Source organism: Mchenga conophoros, linkage group LG3, assembly GCF_057382185.1.
Source record: "Mchenga conophoros isolate Kocher_MC1m ecotype Shallow Benthic linkage group LG3, M_conophoros_male_GT1.1, whole genome shotgun sequence".
In the NCBI taxonomy this organism is placed as follows: Eukaryota; Metazoa; Chordata; class Actinopteri; order Cichliformes; family Cichlidae; genus Mchenga; species Mchenga conophoros.
The window spans coordinates 69,976,339-69,995,273 of NC_140528.1; the positions used below are offsets into that span (position 1 = coordinate 69,976,339).

The following is an 18,935-nucleotide window of genomic DNA, read 5'->3' on the forward strand; positions in this document are numbered from 1 at the left end:
CTAGCACACAACAACCGGCACGTGGAAGCTAACAGAACTGAACTTTGAAAAACCCTGTTTGTGTGTCACCAAATACCGTTTTAATATTTTTTTAGCCGAGAATGTAGTGGTTTAATCTTCATGTGTCTGGTCGGTTTGTCAAGATACAGCCTCTTTGCAAAAGTGCTTCGATGATGTCGGAGATGTCTGCCCAGTCTCACGGCAAAGCGTGGGATAGACCCGCTCGCCTCGCAAGCAATCCCACCGACAAAGCGCAGCTGTAGTAACCCCCGCTGACTTCTTTTACTGAGGTTATATTTATCGGTGTTTTATTTCCTGAAGTTCTTATGTGTCCTACGTGTTTCAGTCGCCAATTCTGAATTATAACTAACATTAAAAAAATGTTTAAGGAGGAGAGAGAGCAAATAAATCTGTTTAACATCTGATCTTTGGGTTTTTGTTCAGTAATCAGCGTGACCTGTGTATAAACACATAAAAGAGATAACGTTGGTGTTTCTGTCATGTAGTAACTGCTGGCTTTAACTGTACAAAGGTTGTTCGACACTATGAAACACATACAGACTTCATGATGTTCGGCTAATATTTTTATAGTGAATATTAATCATGAGGGTAAACGGCCCTGTACACCACGGAGCGAGGTCAGCATATCCACGATATCCTCAGCTCCATGAGTTAACACAAAGTTTCCCAGCTGACTATCTAACTGCCGACTATTCCAGAGACGTGAAAATATACAGCATAAAGAAAAGTGTAAGAGACTCAGCAGCAGATTAGAATAACAGTTATACATTTAATAAATCACCAAATGAATCCAAGAAACGAGCAAACCTGTTCCGACAATTTGAGTTTGTATTCCCTCAGCTGCAGACTCGCTGCTGTTTAAATGTCAAACATAGACTCAGGCCTTCACATTTGATATGAGGCCAGCACGTATAGTGGCTGTGTCCTGTTTTAAGATCATACATGTAAAATTGATGCTCTCAATTATGGAGACAGGCAAATGGTTCATGTATGTCTGATGTGTGTTTATTCCTCCCTAAATATCGTTGGTGAAGTTCGCCATGCACGTCAGATTTTCCTGCGCATTTTTATACCTCTGCCAACAGAGAGAGAAAAAAATCACATTCTAACAGACAGCTGGTGCTTAGAATACAGTTGAATAACTATTAAAAAACAGATGATATTTAGATGATAGTTCAGTCTAACACATGTGCCAGTGAACCATTAAACGTCTGTGAAACTATGCAGTTATGAAACGTAACTTTAACCTCAGCCAAACCGATTTGCTCAGTTGTAAATAAAACAGCGAAGTAAACGTGACCCAACAGACAGAACCTGAGTGAATGAAGTCCAGCGTTTAACCACTGAGAGCTAAAACTCAGCTGAGGTTTCAAAGCTGTGTGCCGGTGATTGGACATCAGCCGCTGATGAAGCTGTTCGCCTATAAAGTGCTCTGTAAGGAAACAAGCTCCAGCAGCTCTGCGCTCGGGGAAAACACTATATTAACTTATCTTGTGCAGAAAAATGCGCTGACATTGCTTTATATCGAGCACCGGCTGCCCAGTTAAACTGTGACTATCACCAGGTAATGTAGGCGTGTTTCTTGAATTAGCAGCAGGTGTTAAACAGCTGACAGATGAGGAGGAGGATGCATGCTGGTAAACTGAGGGTCTGTTGAGCTGATCGCTGGTTTCGTGAGAAAAATGTCAGCTCGTTCTTTATGTTACAGAAGCACAGAGACACAAGACCAGGCGGAAAGAGACGATCGTTCGGTGAAAATGAGAATCTGCGAATGCAACATGTGGAACACGGAGAGTGGAATATGTAAACAAACCGGTTAACGTAACCCCCTGCGTGCACTCTGCATGCTAATTGTTAGCAGAGCTAGTGAAATCTCTGAAAACATCTGAGCACTTTTGCAAACATGTTCTATGTTGACAACCTGACCAGACATACGGCGCGACATTCGCGGCTAAAACACTGTTAAAAGTGTAGCTGGTGACAGAAAAACGGGGTATTTTAAAACTACACCACCACCATTGCTGCCTGTGATTTGATCTGCATTCTGGGATACCTGGCTGCCCCAAGTCTACACAAGCAATCGATTATCTAAGATCGACCTGTTTTGACTTACTTTGCACGGCAACCAATCAAATGTTAGAGAAGCTGCATGGGCAGCGTTAACCCCGCCCCCTGAGTTTGATAGGTGAGGCTGACAGATAAAATTATTTCATGATGAGAGCCAGGCGCCAGGACTGCCAAAATGAAATAAATAAATATATCATTAAATAATTAATTAAATGTGTCAATAATTAATTAAATGTGTCAATAATTAATTAAAATGTGAAATACATAAATAATTAATTAAATGTGTCAATAATTAATTAAAATGTGAAATACATAAATAAATAATTAAATGTGTGAATAATTAATTAATTACATGTGCCATAACTATTTATTTAATTAATTAATTCCAATTTTAATTAATTATTGACACATTTAATTAATTATTTAATGGTGTATTTAATTAATTCATTATGGCAGTCCTGGCATTCCATACATGGTACCTCTGCAGTTCACTTGATATCATGAGTGGTCTTCTTGCCCCATCCAAAAAAAGATAGCCTTGTGTTTGTGCTTGTTTTTGCTCTACAGTTGCCCTTAACTAAGCGATTTAAGGCAACTAATAGAAGGCCCTGAAGTCAATAATCAATAGTAATCTACAAAGCAGCATTACATGTCTGAATACTTTTGGGTGTATGTTTTATCTTTATCATCCTGAACAACACTGACAGTACTGAGTAGAGTTTAAATAAAGAGAAACAGAGCTCAATTCTCTGTATAAATCTTCAATTTGTTTAATGCAAGCAGTTTCAGTATATCATGACAGATTTTTTCTTTAGAAGGAAAAAGGAATTATTACATTGATGTAGTCTATACATTTTGGGGGGTTTTTATTCCTAATTTGCGTAACCTACTTGTATTTTTTATTATTACTATGCTGTATTATAATTATACAAAATAAATGCAAAGTTGCACACACTATCACACGATTTAAACATATGAAACATGATTGGGTAATCATACAGGGCGTTATTCACATAGCTTATGTTTCAGGAATGCCACAGTCAGTCAAACTGTCCATTTGATGGAGGAGCAGTGCGGTGACGAGGAGTGTGACGATTACATATCACAAATTCTTCTCCCGATTTCATAGGGTATTACTCATTAATGACACACGTTACACACATTACCCTTTCAGTGGATAAAGTTATTCCCATCATAGATGGGATTCCATCTCCTACTTAAATATGCAATCATGATGAAGTAGATGCATTTTTAAAAATATGCTTCATTATTATTGTGTGTGTTACCCAATTTAGTATCTAATTCTTGCGAAGCCATTCTTTGCACTTTACCAGAAGGTCCTCTTGGATTTTCAATGTGAACAACGTCCCTTTTTCATAGCCAATCACAGCAGACATTTCCAAAAGGAATTCCACAAGAGCATCAGGACATGTTATTGGTGGCCTGACATGAGCCATGACAGCAGCACCATACAGGATGCAGTGAGTAGACTGCTCTTGTGGATCACTCCACTATTTACCTCTGTAAATGGGAAGGGGGAGAAAAGTCTTTAACAAATGGTTCTAAGATATTGCAATTCCTTTTTAATATGATTGCATTAAAAATTGCTTACTTGTGCCATTGACAACAACACTGGTAGGGTCAATGTTGAAGGCTGTTATGTTTGAGGCAGCATTGATTAAAACAATTCCAATGTCAGTTATATTAGGGACCACTGAAGATGGAAATCCAATGTTCATTTCATTGATAATTGATCCACTTCTGCAAAATGAATAAATAAAAATATTGTGTTATTTTCATAATTGTATTAATATTATTATTGTTGTTGTTGTTATTATTGTTGCATTTGTAAATTTCCATCCGTATATAAAACAGGAATTACCTGAATAAAGTCACTGTCAGTGACCGGAATGAGTTCAATCGTTGTATATAAAACGGTGTAAGCTGCAAAAACACAAAATATTCTCTGAATACATGTGCTATATTGTTAGGTTTTGCATTTATTTATTTTCCAAAACAAACACTGAATTATAATGCAATATGTAACTTTATGCAATAATATATAATTTTATCAACTGTTCATACAATTTCCATTTCGATGGTCACATATTGAATCCATTTCCCTTTTCATTTTACTGATAAAAGCAGACAGGACTTGTCAGAAGCACTCACATTTTTTAACATAGAAAATTAAATTTGTTTGCACATTTGTTTTTACTGTGAAGATCATGCAAATGTTTCTAATTTTCACTATCCAATCAGGTTCCAAACTATGATGGGAAATTTACTACACTTGTATTTCAAAAGAAAATTCTAAATATTTGTAAAGAAGATGAAAAAAACAAAGAAATCTATCATTATGCACATATACTGCAATACTATAATAGCTCGTGTTTTCTTTTTTTTAATAATATGCATATGTTTGGGTATGACATTTTAAGATGGATACTTACTGTTGTTTCTATGAGCGTCCTTCGATTTCTAAATGCTGTAGATGTAGAATTCGCCAAGTCTTGTGTGAATGTTTCATTTGAGGTGAATGTAAGCTTTACTTCTGTTACTGGCTCAGCTGTTGTAATTGTTACAGGTGTAGTGGTTGTAGGAGTCGTTGTGGTTGTGGTTGTGTTTGTAGTATTCATTGTCGTTGCAGTGTTTACAGGTGTAGTTGAAGCTGTTGTAGACACTGTAGTTGTATTTGTTCCTGGTGTGGTGTTTGTAAGATTTGCTGTGGTTGCGTTTGTAGGGGTAGTCATCATTGGTGTTGTAGCATTCACAGGTGTAGTTGAAGCTGTTGTAGACACTGTAGTTGTATTTGTTCCTGGTGTGGTGTTTGTAAGATTTGCTATGGTTGCATTTGTAACTGCAGTCATCATTGGTGTTGTAGCACTCACAGTTGTAGTTGAAGCTACTGTTAAATGCCAAGAAAAGAAAACAAGCCGATGGTTTAACAAAAAGTTTTAAGATATTGTGAGTTTAAAGTATAATAACATGAAATATTGCTTACCTATTTCACGGACAACCACAGAGTTTGTGGTAATGTTGAAGGCTGTTATATTTGAGGCTGAATTGATCAAAACATTTGCAATATCAGTTGTATTCGGCACAGCTGAAGATCCAAACTCAATCCTTATGTCACTGATAATTGATCCACTCCTGCAAAATGAATAACCAAAAATATTGTTTTATTTTCATTACTGTATGACACATACTGTTAAAAATTAATCTGTATATAAAAAGGGAATTACCTGAATGAAGTCACTCTCAGTGACCGGAATGATTTAAATGTTGCCTTGTAAAAAGGTGTAAGCTGCAGAAAAACAAAATAATCTCGGAATATATGTGCTATATTTTTAGGGTTTGTGCTTCTTTATTTTCCAAAGCAAACATTGCATTTACGCTGCAATAAGTCATTTGCCCAGTTTGTTTACAATTCATAGAATTTCAGTTTCTTTGGTTACATATTGAATCTGTTTCTTTTTTAACTAAATATTTTTAATCGTTGAAAAAACTCAACAACACAGAAATGCTAATAAAAGCATACCAATTTGCAGGACTTTTCAAAAGCATTCAAATTTAAAACATGATCCAGTAATACAAAGTTATATGTGCATGCACATTTGTTTATACTGCTGTAATCATGTGAATAATTCCAATTGTCTCTTGCTTACTCTATGCAATCATATAGAGGTACATGTAATGTCACACTAAAATTACTTTTTTTTTCTAAGTTATGTGTGTATGTGCATGCATATGTTTGGGTATGAAACTTCAAAAGGATACTTACAGCTGTCTCTACAAGCGTGCTTCGACTTGCAAATTGTGGAGAGTTAGAATCCGCCAAGGCTGGTGTGAAGTTTTCATTTGAGGTGAATGTCAACAATAGTCCTGTTACTGGTTCAGCTGTTGTAGTTGTTACAGGTGTGGTGGTTGTAGGAGTCGTTGTGTTTGTGTTTGTAGGTGCAGTCATCATTGGTGTTGCAGTGTTTACAGGTGTAGTTGAAGCTGTTGTAGGCACCGCAGATGTGTTTGTTATAGGTGTGATGTTTGTAACATTTGCTGTGATTGTGTTTGTAACTGTAGTCATCATTGGTGTTGTAGCACTCACAGCTGTGTTTGAAGCCACTGTAAATGCCAAAAAAACAACAACAAAAAAACAAGCCTATTTGAACAAACAGTGTTAAGGTATTGTGACTTTCAAGAACAATAACATGAAATATTGCTTACTGATTAAAGGTGTGGTTGTTGTAGGAGTCGTTGTGTTTGTAGGTGCAGTCATCATTGGTGTTGCAGTGTTTACAGGTGTAGTTGAAACTGTTGTAGGCACCGCAGATGTGTTTGTTGTAGGTGTGGTGTTTGTAACATTTGCTGTGATTGTGTTTGTAACTGTAGTCATCATTGGTGTTGTAGCGCTCACAGTTGTGTTTGAAACCACTGTAAATGCCAAAAAAAGAAAAAGAAAACAAGCCTGTTTGAACAAACAGTGTTAAGATATTGTGACTTTCAAGAACAATAACATGAAATATTGCTTACTGATTACAGGTGTGGTGGTTGTAGGAGTCGTTGTGTTTGTAGGTGCAGTCATCATTGGTGTTGCAGTGTTTACAGGTGTAGTTGAAACTGTTGTAGGCACCGCAGATGTGTTTGTTGTAGGTGTGGTGTTTGTAACATTTGCTGTGTTTGTGTTTGTAGATGCAGTCATCATTGGTGTTGTAGTGCTAGTAGTCGAATTTCCAGATGTTGTTGGAACTCCAGTTGTTGTGGCAGTAACTGCTGTGCTCACAAGCTTTATTACCACTGTATGCAAAAATCACAACAATAAAGGCTTTTTATAAAGCTTTCTTTTGTATTTGTATTTTATTTTATTTTTTAATAAAGGAGTAACTTACCTATAAATGTCAATAAAGCTTTAAAGATTTGTTTGTTACCCATTGTGGCTGGCTCTTGAACCTGTAGTATTTGACAGTACAAGTATTTACACAGCAATAAACAACAACAAAACAACAAACATATTAATGTACTTTCAAATCTATAGATATATTTATATTAGTTTTAAGCACATGTTAACCTTTTCCTTATTTAGGCTATTTGCAATTCAGTTTGCTTTTCGAAAATCAAAACTAATTTGTGCTGCTGTTTTGGACTATGTTGGTCAATGCTAAAAAGAAAGAATTAACATCACCAAAACCCTCAACTGCTATCATTAACTATAACACTACACTTATTTGCCCTGATTATGAAATCTAATCCTGTTACTGATAATTATTCACTTTTAAAATACTATTAAAGATACTGGTTCTGTTTTTCTGTAGCATGACTAGAACAAAAAAAAAAAACTAAACAATTTCTTAAACTGCATTTCATAAAAAAGAAAAGAAAAGAAAAAATCATGAGCAAAAATAACATAAATAAATAGCAATAATCTGTTTTATACATACAATTAGAAACACTTGCACTCCCTGTATATGGACTATATATGAAGCAATGCACTTACCCTGAGCAATGGTCTAATGTGAAAGCAGCTGCTTCGGGTGACTGCTCCCTGTTCTTGTATGATGCCACTAATTTATTCAGGTTTTATATCTGTTCCTCTGAGCTTATGACACGTCAGTGAAATATGAAACAAAAGCATTTACTTCCTGAATAACTGATTCATTGCCAATCCAGAGTTCTGTGGTTCATTCCTTTCACATGACTTAACCAGATGTCATTAGCTTAGCGGTTGAACAGGCAGGGCTGCAATTCTTCAAACTCAATCTGTTAGAGCAGGTTCTGCTCTTTGATTGTGTGATTTTCTTTTTCACACAGACGAGTGTAAACATCTATCATAAATTGAATTTTGATTTGAAATCCACTATGGGAGCAAAGCTGCAAAACTTGTTACTCCTTCCATTACATTCATGTGGTTCTGCTACGCCCACTGTCTACTGACATTCACATCAAACCTGGTCTTTTCTTTTTCTTTGTTTCCTTTGGGTTTTTCCTTCTTTGCTCCTTGTTTACTGTGCATTAGTTTTGTTTTGTTTTTTGTCTTGTAGTATTTTATTATTTCAGTGGTGGGTGTGCCATTTACTTTAAAAAGATGACGCCACATGTGGAAAACTAATGCCACGTGTGGCGATGTGGAGACTACACTTTAGATGTTCCATTTGTTTGTGAATCAAACAAATGTATATTGTGTACTCCAAACATGCCTGACATTTACCTGCATACTATTTGGTACTGCACCTCAGTTAGACACTTTTGAAGTCAAATTACAGGTCGCCTTTCACACTTTTTGAGCTGCTGGATGCCAGTGTACCTGTAACTCTATATCTCAGTCAGCTTATCATCTGTGCAAGGTCTACCTACTTATTTTCTCTGTACAGCTCTTACTATTCCTAAGAATGTCACCTGTTATGGTCCGTGGGAGTGGCAGGGTTTTTCCACTGTGTGTCATGTCTCCTCCTCTGTGCAGAGCTGTCCTTGTTCTCTCTCGTGAGCTGCACCTGGAGCTGATTAACGCAGCAGCATTTAAATCCAGCTTTGACAACTACCTTTCACCAGAACGTCAGCTAACCAGCGTTAGCATCAGGCGATTCATGTATTTTGCTATCTTTGTGCTTAGACTCACCTTGCTTTCTCTTGTCTCTAATTTTATCCACTGACATTCTCTCCACGAGTGCACAGTTCCTTTCAACCCGGTCGCTTGACCTACCTGCCCAATCTCAGCCATAGCTCTGGCAATGTCTCGACTTACATTCTCACCTGCCTGCCTCCCTGTTGAACTCACGGATCATCTCAGATTGGATCAATTGCACACTCACTTGCACATTCTGTCAGGGGCTGGGTCTGTGACCCACCGTTTTATGTTGTTTTTTATTTTTTGTATTTTTCTGTATTAATATAATGTCACATTCATGTACTATTCTTTTTTTTATGTTTATTTATAAGATTTTAAGACAATTACATAAAATCACACCAGACAAAGGAAGCAATGATATCTAAGCACGAAAAGAAAGACAAAAACTAAAACTAAAAAACACACACAAAAAAAACCAAAAAAAACCCAGAACAGAACAGAACAGGAAAACAATAGAATAGAATAGAATTAAAATAGAATTCAACTTTATTGTCATTGCACATGTTACAGGTACAGGGCAATGAAATGCAGTTTGCATCCATCCAGAAGTGCTTTAGCCATGATAGAGATATATTACAATATATATTAGAGATATTACAGATATGTAAGTATATTACAGAAATGAGTCTATTATGGTATGTTATAATGTACACGGTATGAAGTATGTTATGAATATTCTATAACTATAAGTATGTACAGGCTGTAGTGAGTACAAGCTATGTACAGGGTATGACCAGGATATAAATATGAAAAAAAAAACTATGCAGAATATGAAATTTAAAAAAAGAAATCTGAGATATACAGTTATACAGAAATGTGAACTATGCAGGTTATAAACAGTTGTGGGATTAAAAATTATTGTATGTAGAGAATGATTATTTACACAGAGCTATACAGTAGCAGTTAAGATAAGTGAGATATGTGGATAATTTCTACAGAGGCTATATAAAGTGCTAGTGGTTGTGAGTGGTGGTTCAGTCCATGTTATTATTTTGTGTTTGAGGGTACAGTTGTCCATTGTGTGTGTGTGTAGGTGGTTGTGGGTGTGTGTATGTCCAGTCCATGAGTTTAACGTGGGTCAGATGTCAGGAGGCAGAGTTCAGGAGTCTGACATCTGTGGGGAAGAAGCTGTTCCGGTACCTGGTGGTCTTAGGCTCCTGTAGCGCCTCCCAGAGGGCAGGAGGGTGAAGAGTCCATGTGATGGGAGACTGGGGTCTTTGATGATTTTCCCAGCCCTTTTCAGACACCGCTTCCTGTAGATGTCCTTTATGGCAGGAAGTGGTGTTCCGGCAATGCTCTGGGCAGTCCACGATGAGCTCCTTAGTCTTCTCGGTGTTAAGCAGCAGGTTGTTTGTGTCGCACCACTCAAACAAGACAAGAAAATAAAAATGACAGTCCAAATCAAAAGTTCAAGAGAAATGCTAGTGTCCAAAGAAGATGATCTTTTGTGTGAGGTTATTGTCATAGTTACTCTCATACTCCTGCTCAAAATCATATTCATGTCTTTTGTCATAGTTGTCTAGCTTTTCCCAGTTTAGATTTTAATTTTAGTTTTGCCTCTGTTCATTTTTGCCTTTTGTTTTGTATTCATGTTTCTCGGTCAAGTCAACAGTACGTTGTTTGTTAAGATTAAATTCCGTGTCTGGGACTTCCGGTTGAGCTTTGATGGACTAGGACACGAGTTTGGGAACTCCCGTCGACTTTGATTAAATTGTTATTCATTCTTGCATAATCCTAGTCCTGTTTTAGTCTGTAGTTTGTTGTGTTGAGAAGTTTTACTTGGGCCTGCGTAAAATGGCAGCAAAAAATATTAAAACTCGCAGTACTATTCAAACATCACTAAGGTCTAGTTTGCAAACCACATCCACATCCTCGAGTGAGCCGTTGTCTCCTGTAAAGCCCCCCTTGTGCCAAGCTAATCCTGATATTGAAGCTCTCAAGGTCGAGTTGCTGGCTTCGCTGAGGAAAGATATCACCAATATTTTTTAAAAAGAACTTCAGGTTACTCTTGGTGATGCTTTGTCTACCATTAAGTTTTACCAGCAAGCGCAGCTGGCAATCGATAAAACTTCTAATGACGCTACTGTGTCCAAGCTAAAAGGTACGGTCAGGGAGATGGAGCACGCGGTTACAGTTTGCTCTGATAATATAGCTGAGATGAAAAACACTATGAAGGGCCTCCCAGCTAACGTAGCCAAGCTGGAAAATAAATGTGAAGAGTTGGAGTCTAGGACGCAGTGTAACAATGTTAGGATAGTGGGAGTGCCGGAGGGCCCTGACACATGCACCAATGCTGCCGTAGCCTCCTTGCTAAAGGAAGCATTTGATCTGGGGAAGAAGGTACTTTTGGATCGGTCCCACAGGAACCTCCAACCCAGACCTAAGCCTGGCGACCGTCCACGAGCCATTGTATGCAGGCTTCATTACCACACTGACTGTGTTGACATTTTACGACATGCTAGAGAACGCCGACAGATTAAAGTTGGAGACCTGACCATCTCAGTCTTCCCCGACTATACTGCTATGGTAGCATGGGCTTGTGCTGCATTCAACACGGTCAGGCAGCAATTCCATGGCATTGAAGGTGTTCGGTATGGCCTGTTTCATCTAGTGCGACTTCTCATCACACATAAGGGTGTTGAGAAGGACTTTGTTTCAGCGGAGGAAGCCAGTAATTATGTCAAAACTTTGATCTCTGGGTGAGCTTCAATAGCCATTCAGTTTGGTACTGTAATGCTACTAAGGGTTTACGCTCTCGTTAGGTTTAACGCTTCCTGTGCATCATTTTCTTAGGGCGTTGCGCTAGTTATTGTACTGTTGGTCTGCTGTTTCATTTTATTTTCATTGTTATATAATGAGACTAAATCCTATGTTATACTCATGTACTTCGGATCAGTCCAGCACAATATTTTCTAAGCTTACTGCATTGATTTGCACAGGACTCGTTTTGTTTTGTTTTTTTATGCACTTCTGTTGTAGTTGTTTTTTGTTAAATGTTCAGCAACAACGGGGGTGTTTTGTTTTGTTTTGTACATGTTTATTGTTGTGCGCACACTGTTATACAGTAGGGAAGGTGGCGGGAGTGTTTTTCTCTCTTGTTTTTATTTTTATTCAGGCTCCAGTTAGTCCAGTCACTTTGGTGAATCATTTTTGCTACTTTGGGGTACACTGCTGTCTCCTTTGTTCTGTTCTGTGGAGACCTGTGTTAGGATGCCTGGGTCGTTGACCCAGGGTTTTTGAGTTTATTATAGTATTTATAATTTCTAGTCTTTGGTTTCTTTGAGTTCTGTCTTATGGTTTATGTCTCTGTCTTCTCTAGTTGCTCTGTCTCCCCTGTCAGCTGTATCCCTTGTCTAGTTCATGTCTCTGTGTATCCTTAGTTGCTATATCCCCGTGTCCAGTCAGTGTCTGTGTCTGCCCTGGTCCCACGTCTCTGTTCCCTCTGTTGTAGTGCCTGCATGTGAGTCTGTGTCTTTTGTTCAGTCTGTGTTATGGGTTTCCTGTTTTACTTTGAAAGTCCATGTCTGATGTTAATGTGTCTGGTTTTGCTTCCCCTTGTCTCATTAGGCCTGATTTGCCTCAGCTGTGTTTCCCTCCTGTTACCCATTCCCTGATTGCTCCCTCTGTGTATTTAAGCCCTGTGTTTCTCTGTGTCTGTGTCATGATCTACCGTTTACCTAGCTGTGTGTTCTGGCAGTCCTCTGGTTTAAGTTTATTTTGATTTTTTTTTCCCCAGTTATGTTATATTTTGAGGTTTACATTAAAGCTGTTTTGAGTTCACGACTGTCTCCGGAGTCTGCACCTTGGGTCCTATTCCTGTCTGCACACAGCCACACATAACAGAAGATCGCGACCAGAACATGGACCCCGCAGACTCTTTTTCCTCGGAGTACAACACTGAGATGGAGCGGATGGTGAGCCTGCTCGACCGCATCGCCCAGTCCCCGGATTTAAGGACCATGGCAGTTGGGCTGAGTGCGGTGGAGGCCATTATTCAATATAACCCCCGGCTTAGCCAGTTTGCTAAGGACACTGAGTTGGGGAACACCATAACTGCCTGGAGAGAGCAAGTCAGGGCTGGTGAGCTTGCTCTCTCACTCACTACATCTTCCCCACCGCCGCCCCAGGACAACGCACACTCTGCCTCATCGCCACTGCAGGCTTCCTCTCCTTCCCCACACCAGCCGGGACCTTGTTCGCCTGTCCATTCGCCTGCCTTTTTCCTGGCGGCTGTGTGGTCGGAGGATGAGGAGGAGGTCTCCATTTCTCCACCGGTTCCCGGTCCCTCGTCTAGAAGGAAGCGACGCCACCGTCGCTCCTCTCCTCGGTCATCCGTCCAGCAACCTGCCTCCGCTGGAGCGTCCGAGGGGCCCGTCCAGCCTCCTGCCTCCGCTGGAGGGTCCGAGGGACCGCTTCAGCCGTCTGTTCCCGCTGGAGGGTCCGAGGAACCGCTCCAGCCGTCTCCTGTCTCCGCTGGAGGGTCCGAGGGGCCCGTTCAGCCTCCTGTCTCCGCTGGAGGGTCCGAGGGGCCCGTTCAGCCTCCTGTCTCCGCTGGAGGGTCCGAGGGGCCCGTTCAGCCTCCTGTCTCCGCTGGAGGGTCCGAGGGGCCCGTTCAGCCTCCTGTCTTCGCTGGAGGGTCCGAGGGGCCCGTTCAGCCTCTTGCCTCGTCAGCTGGGGGTCCGGGACGACCCAGCCAGCACATCCCAGTGTCTGCTGATGGTTCTGGCTAGGCCATTCAGCCACCACCGGCTCCACCGCCTGCAGCCTCTGCAGCCCCGCCTGATCCAGCCTCTGCAGCTCCGCCTGGTCCAGCCTCTGCAGCTCCGCCTGGTCCAGCCTCTGCAGCTCCGCCTGGTCCAGCCTCCGAGTGTTCAGCTTCGTCTGCACCTGAGGTCCCCATGCCGTCTTGGCCTGCTCGGCCTGCTCGTTCCGTCCGGCCTGCTCGGCCTGCTCGTCCTGCACGTCCCGTCCGGCCTGTCCGGCCTGCACGTCCTGTCTGGCCTGCTCGTCCTGGACGTTGTTGCCGTCATGGACGGCCCCCTGAACTACGCCGGTGCCTCCCGCCCGGCCGGCCTCCTGACCTGCTCCGTCGCCGCCGGTACCTCCCGCCTGCCCGGCCCCCTGAACTGTTTTCTGGGCTCTTGGGCCGTCAGCCTCTGGGCCGCCCACCTGACCTGCCCGGGTTTGGACTGTTGTGCCTCAGCCTCCAGGCCGGCCCCCTGAACTTTTTGTGAACAATTTTTCCTGGCCGCCTGCCCCTGTCGTGAGCCTGTTTTTTGTTCTGTTGCATTCCGGGCTCCGGTGTTTGCACTTTTTTTTTGTTTGTTTCTGGCTCCTTGTTTGGGAGCCAGCCCTTTAGGAAGGGGTGTTGTTAGGATGCCTGGGTCGTTGACCCAGGGTTTTTGAGTTTATTATGTTATTTATAATTTCTAGTTTTTGGTTTCTTTGAGTTCTGTCTTATGGTTTATGTCTCTGTCTTCTCTAGTTGCTCTGTCTCCCCTGTCAGCTGTATCCCTTGTCTAGTTCATGTCTCTGTGTATCCTTAGTTGCTATATCCCCGTGTCCAGTCAGTGTCTGTGTCTGCCCTGGTCCCACGTCTCTGTTCCCTCTGTTGTAGTGCCTGCATGTGAGTCTGTGTCTTTTGTTCAGTCTGTGTTATGGGTTTCCTGTTTTACTTTGAAAGTCCATGTCTGATGTTAATGTGTCTGGTTTTGCTTCCCCTTGTCTCGTTAGGCCTGATTTGCCCCAGCTGTGTTTCCCTCCTGTTACCCATTCCCTGATTGCTTCCTCTGTGTATTTAAGCCCTGTGTTTCTCTGTGTCTGTGTCGCGATCTACTGTTTATTTGGCTGTGTGTTCTGTCAGTCCTCTGGTTTAAGTTTATTTTGATTTTTTTTTCCCCAGTTATGTTATATTTTGAGTTTTACATTAAAGCTGTTTTGAGTTCACGACTGTCTCCGGAGTCTGCACCTTGGGTCCTATTCCTGTCTGCACACAGCCACACATAACAACCTGGGGTGTATTTGTTTCCAGGGTTATTGGGGGGGGCTGTCTCTTTTCGGCTCTTTACGGCCACTGGCATTTTAGTTGTTGTTGTGTTTTGTTTATTTATTCTTCTTTATGAATGGCTAATGGCAATATACACCCCAGCATTGTTGGGTCAAGCATAGGGATGGGTACCGGTATCCGGTGCCATAATGGCACCGGTTCTGACATAAACAGTAGTAACCAGACCAAAAAGCAGCGCACATTTCGGTGCTTTTTTTTTTTTTCCTGAGATGTCATACACTTTGGATTCCAGCCAATCATTCTACGTTTGTGAGCGTAGTAGGTGGGCCCAGGTACGTACGTTCTTTTAGAGCAGAGCTACAGATTAAAAATGCCCAAAGCAAAGCGGTCAAAGTCTGGCTGTACTTTACAGCAAAAGATGCAAACTCAGCAGCCTGCAACAAGTGCTTTAAGGTGATACTGTGCAAAGGAGGTAACTCCTCGAATCTGATGAAACGCCTGGCGACGTATAGCATTTTGTTAAAAGCTGAGAAATGCGCCGTATTTGATAGCTTGCAGCGAGACCTCACACCATGCACATCTACTGCGGGTGGGTTGCCTGTTATCGGACCCGGAGTTAGCAACATCCCCCAAAAACCCGAAGAGGAGAGTCCTGGCCCCTAGCCCTGGCAGTGTAGCAGAAATGATGACGGATGATGATGGCAGCAGCAGCAGTTATTCTCTGCGTGAGTAGCTTAATGTTGTTCGTGTGTAATTTACGTTGAGTAGGCTAACCTCGTTATTAAATTATTGCATGTAAGGTGAACTAGCAAACATCATCATAGCTACATGCGGCTGTCCTCTTGTTTGATGGCAGATACTCCCTTCACCCTGGCCAAAAAGGCTAAAATGACCAAAGAAAAAGTGGAAAACAGCTAAATATGAGAGGTTTTTGGACAAAGTTTATTTTTTCCATTGTTTAAGCACTGCTTCCAGCCAAGAGTGATGCCACATATCCCCTATAGCTGCAGAAAAGGTTAACATTGTTATCTTTTTACAAAAAAAAAGCAGCTGAACATGAGAGGTTTTTGGACCAATTTTGTGTTCTCCATTCTTTAAGCACCGGCACCGTTTCAAAAGTACCGGTTTGGTACTGGTATCGGATAAAACCTAAACGATACCCATCCCTAGTTAAGCATGCCTCTTAGATTTATTAGTTGGAATATTAGAGGTATGGGCAACCCTGTTAAGTGATCTAAGGTTTTCACTCACTTGAAACATCAAAATTCTGATATAGCATTTTTACAGGAGACTCATCTTCGCATTAAAGATCGTTATAGGTTCGAAACACCGAGGAGACCGAGCTTTCGCTGTTGTAGCCCCCAAACTATGGAACAAACTGCCCCTCCATATTAGGCAGGCCCCAACACTTGAAATGTTTAAATCACTTTTAAAAACACACTTTTTTTCAAAGGCCTTCTAGGAGTGTTATCAGAGCCAGTTTGTAGTCAATTTTTAGTCAGCTGTTGGTCATTCTTAATCTTTTTACTTTGTTAATCTTATTCATTGTATATCTTATTGTTTATTCTACTCATGTTGATTTATTTTTATCTTCTTTTTCAATTATATATTTGTTTTGTTTATTGATTTCATTGTATGCTTAAAGTATGGTTTTAACTGCTACCTCTGTTTTATTATTGGAAAGCACTTTGGTCAACTTTGTTGTTTTTAAAAGTGCTATATAAATAAAGTTGGATTGGATTGGATTGGATAGGTTATATTGCCCTTGGGTGGGTCAGCTCTTTCACTCAAATTTTAATTGAAAAGCTAGAGGAGTGGCCATTCTCATTAATAAGAAAGTTCAATTCTCTTTGTTATCACTGATAGGAATGGTAGATACATCATTGTTGCTGGTACTCTAATGCAGAAAAAGATTTTGTTGGTAAATGTATATGCCCCGAATTTTGATGATGCTGAATTTGCTAATACATTGCTGAGTAACATCCCCTTTTTGAATACTCATTTTGTTAGGTCTGTGTTTCCACAAGCCCCGCTGGTTCAGAAACTTATTCTCGTTAACGACAAAAGCAAGACGAACATCTTTTACTAGCTAGCAAGGGAGGCCCCAGCCGGTGTCTCAGAAAGCACTCTGAATCCTACCGCAATAACCCCAACGACGGCCTCGCTTGCTGCCTTTTATTGGGAAAACAGTTCACACAATACACATCACAGCAAAGCAACGCCCACCATAAAACCCCCCAAATGGTTCTAAGACAAGGCACTATGTGTGTGTATGTGTAAACATCTGTATGCATGTGAGAATGTGTGTGTGTATGTGAGAATGTGTGTGTGTGGAACAACATTTAGTATGATGATCTGGGAACAACACCAGCACGACGATATCAGATCGTGCATTCCGTTACTCCCCAACACTGGCTATGGTTTGAAAATACACCCCACCCCTAACGGCTGCGCCTCCCGAAAAATTTTGTCAGGGCTCTTATCTCACTTCTTTATTTCAAACAATCAACAGAAAATTTCACAGTCATATTTTTATATAAGGTTTTTAAGGCGTTGGTGTTAATTTTTAAGTAACATGAGCCCAGCGGCAGCAGCAACGCTAGGCTAACACTAACAAGCTAGCAAGATTATAAACCTGGTGCTAAACTAAGAGAAGCCAAAAAATCTGTTTGAATAAGAGTAAACATTTACTCACCAAGTCAGTGTATCAGGTAAAGATCCACAGCAATGACAACAATAATATCTTGAGCTGACGCTTTTCCAGGTTTGCTCAACATATTCCAGAAAAAAGTGCTGGCACCATGAACATGCGGACTGATCCATGATAGGGAGGAGGACGGTAGTGACGGGGCATTTTCAAAAAACATCTTTCATCCTTCCGCACTGAGAAGCAAAACTTCCAGCTTACTTAGTTTTTCTAAGTTAAGACAACTCAAATAAATTGAGTTGATCAGCGTTTTTGCATAAAAAGTACTGGTAACTTACTTAAATTGAGTTCTAATAACAAATTGATTAAAAATTGAGTTCAGCCTACTTAATATTTTTAATTAAACACAATATTAGATTTTACAGTAATTACACAGTTATTACTAATTAGTTATTATTTAATTATGTCAATCACATACAACAAATAAACAGGCCACCTTCCCATGGTCTGAAGGGTGTTTTTATGGTGGTAATGCTGTGAGCTGGTTCCCTCAGATAAGGTTTGGGGGTAACTCAGAGCTGGCAAACCACAGTTTATGGAAAAATTATGATGGGTTATCCAATTTTGAAGTCACCAACTGCTTTACTTAGACTAACATAATTCTTGACTTGGACTATCCCACCTTAAGAAGTCCTTATATTCTCCTAACAAATTCCCTCTCTGCTTTTTAATAATATTGGCTTAAATTACTTACTTTCATTTACAGTCAATAGTTAAGCAACTATACACAAGAGATTTGTATCCATACATTCATTTCATTTCTGTTTCTCATGTATGGATGGCTGTTTGTATATGTTTGTGACAGTGTATAATTTTGCATCCTTGTATGCACAGGTACATCCATCCATTCACTTCCACTTATCCTTTTGAGGGTCGCGGGGGGTGCTGGAGCCTATCCCAGCTGTCATAGGGCGAGAGGCGGGGTACACCCTGCACAGGTCGCCAGTCTGCCGCAGGGCCAACACACAGGGACAGACAACCATTTGCACTCACATTCATTCGAACATTCACACCTAGTGACAATTTGGATTATCCAATCAACCTATCCCCACAAGCTGCATGTCTTTGGACGGTGGGAGGAAGCCAGAGTACCCGGAGGGAACCCACGCAAACATGGGGAGAACATGCAAACTCCACACAGAAAGACCCTGGCCTGATGGTGGAATTGAACTCAGGACCTTCTTGCTGTGCGGCAACAGTGCTAACCACCGTGCCACCGTGCTGCCTTGCACAGGTACATATTTTTGTATATATGTGTGTGTTTTCTGTTTTTCCATCCTTGTTGCATGTCCTTGTCCCGTGCTGTTGTTGCTTTGTAGAAAATAAAAAATTTAAAAAGGATGCAAAATTATGTGCAATTTCAGTATTTGAGTGTGGAGATATTGTGTGTTGTAAAAAAAAGAAGCAGCAAGGTCAGGTTAGAAGGTTTTCTTAATGCTATTGTCATCAGTTCGGCTGGAGCCTATCTCCACCGAAATGGAGTACACTGTGGACAGATAGGCACATAAACCTGA

General features: G+C 40.8%; 1 protein-coding gene and 1 pseudogene across 2 annotated transcripts; one reads left to right on the plus strand and one right to left on the minus strand.

The window, feature by feature from the left end:
* Positions 1 to 2,833: 2,833 nt before the first annotated feature.
* Positions 2,834 to 7,634, minus strand: LOC146580329 (uncharacterized). Of its 2 annotated transcripts, none has more exons than XM_085266990.1 (11): positions 7,580 to 7,634; positions 6,975 to 7,035; positions 6,619 to 6,882; positions 6,313 to 6,519; positions 5,873 to 6,210; positions 5,334 to 5,395; positions 5,093 to 5,241; positions 4,542 to 4,993; positions 3,971 to 4,032; positions 3,701 to 3,849; positions 2,834 to 3,609 (listed from the first exon to the last, which is right to left on the minus strand). In XM_085266990.1, exons 2-11 carry the CDS (start codon positions 7,015 to 7,017, stop codon positions 3,521 to 3,523), a joined length of 1,815 nt encoding a protein of 604 aa, XP_085123116.1. In that variant the 5' UTR covers positions 7,018 to 7,035; positions 7,580 to 7,634; the 3' UTR covers positions 2,834 to 3,520. The 2 variants fall into 2 exon arrangements, with proteins under 2 accessions (XP_085123116.1, XP_085123115.1); XM_085266989.1 differs by having other exon boundaries at positions 4,542 to 4,996.
* A 4,551-nt stretch (positions 7,635 to 12,185) lies between these two features.
* LOC146580330 (uncharacterized) lies at positions 12,186 to 14,066 on the plus strand (annotated as a pseudogene).
* The last annotated feature ends 4,869 nt before the right edge of the window (positions 14,067 to 18,935 follow it).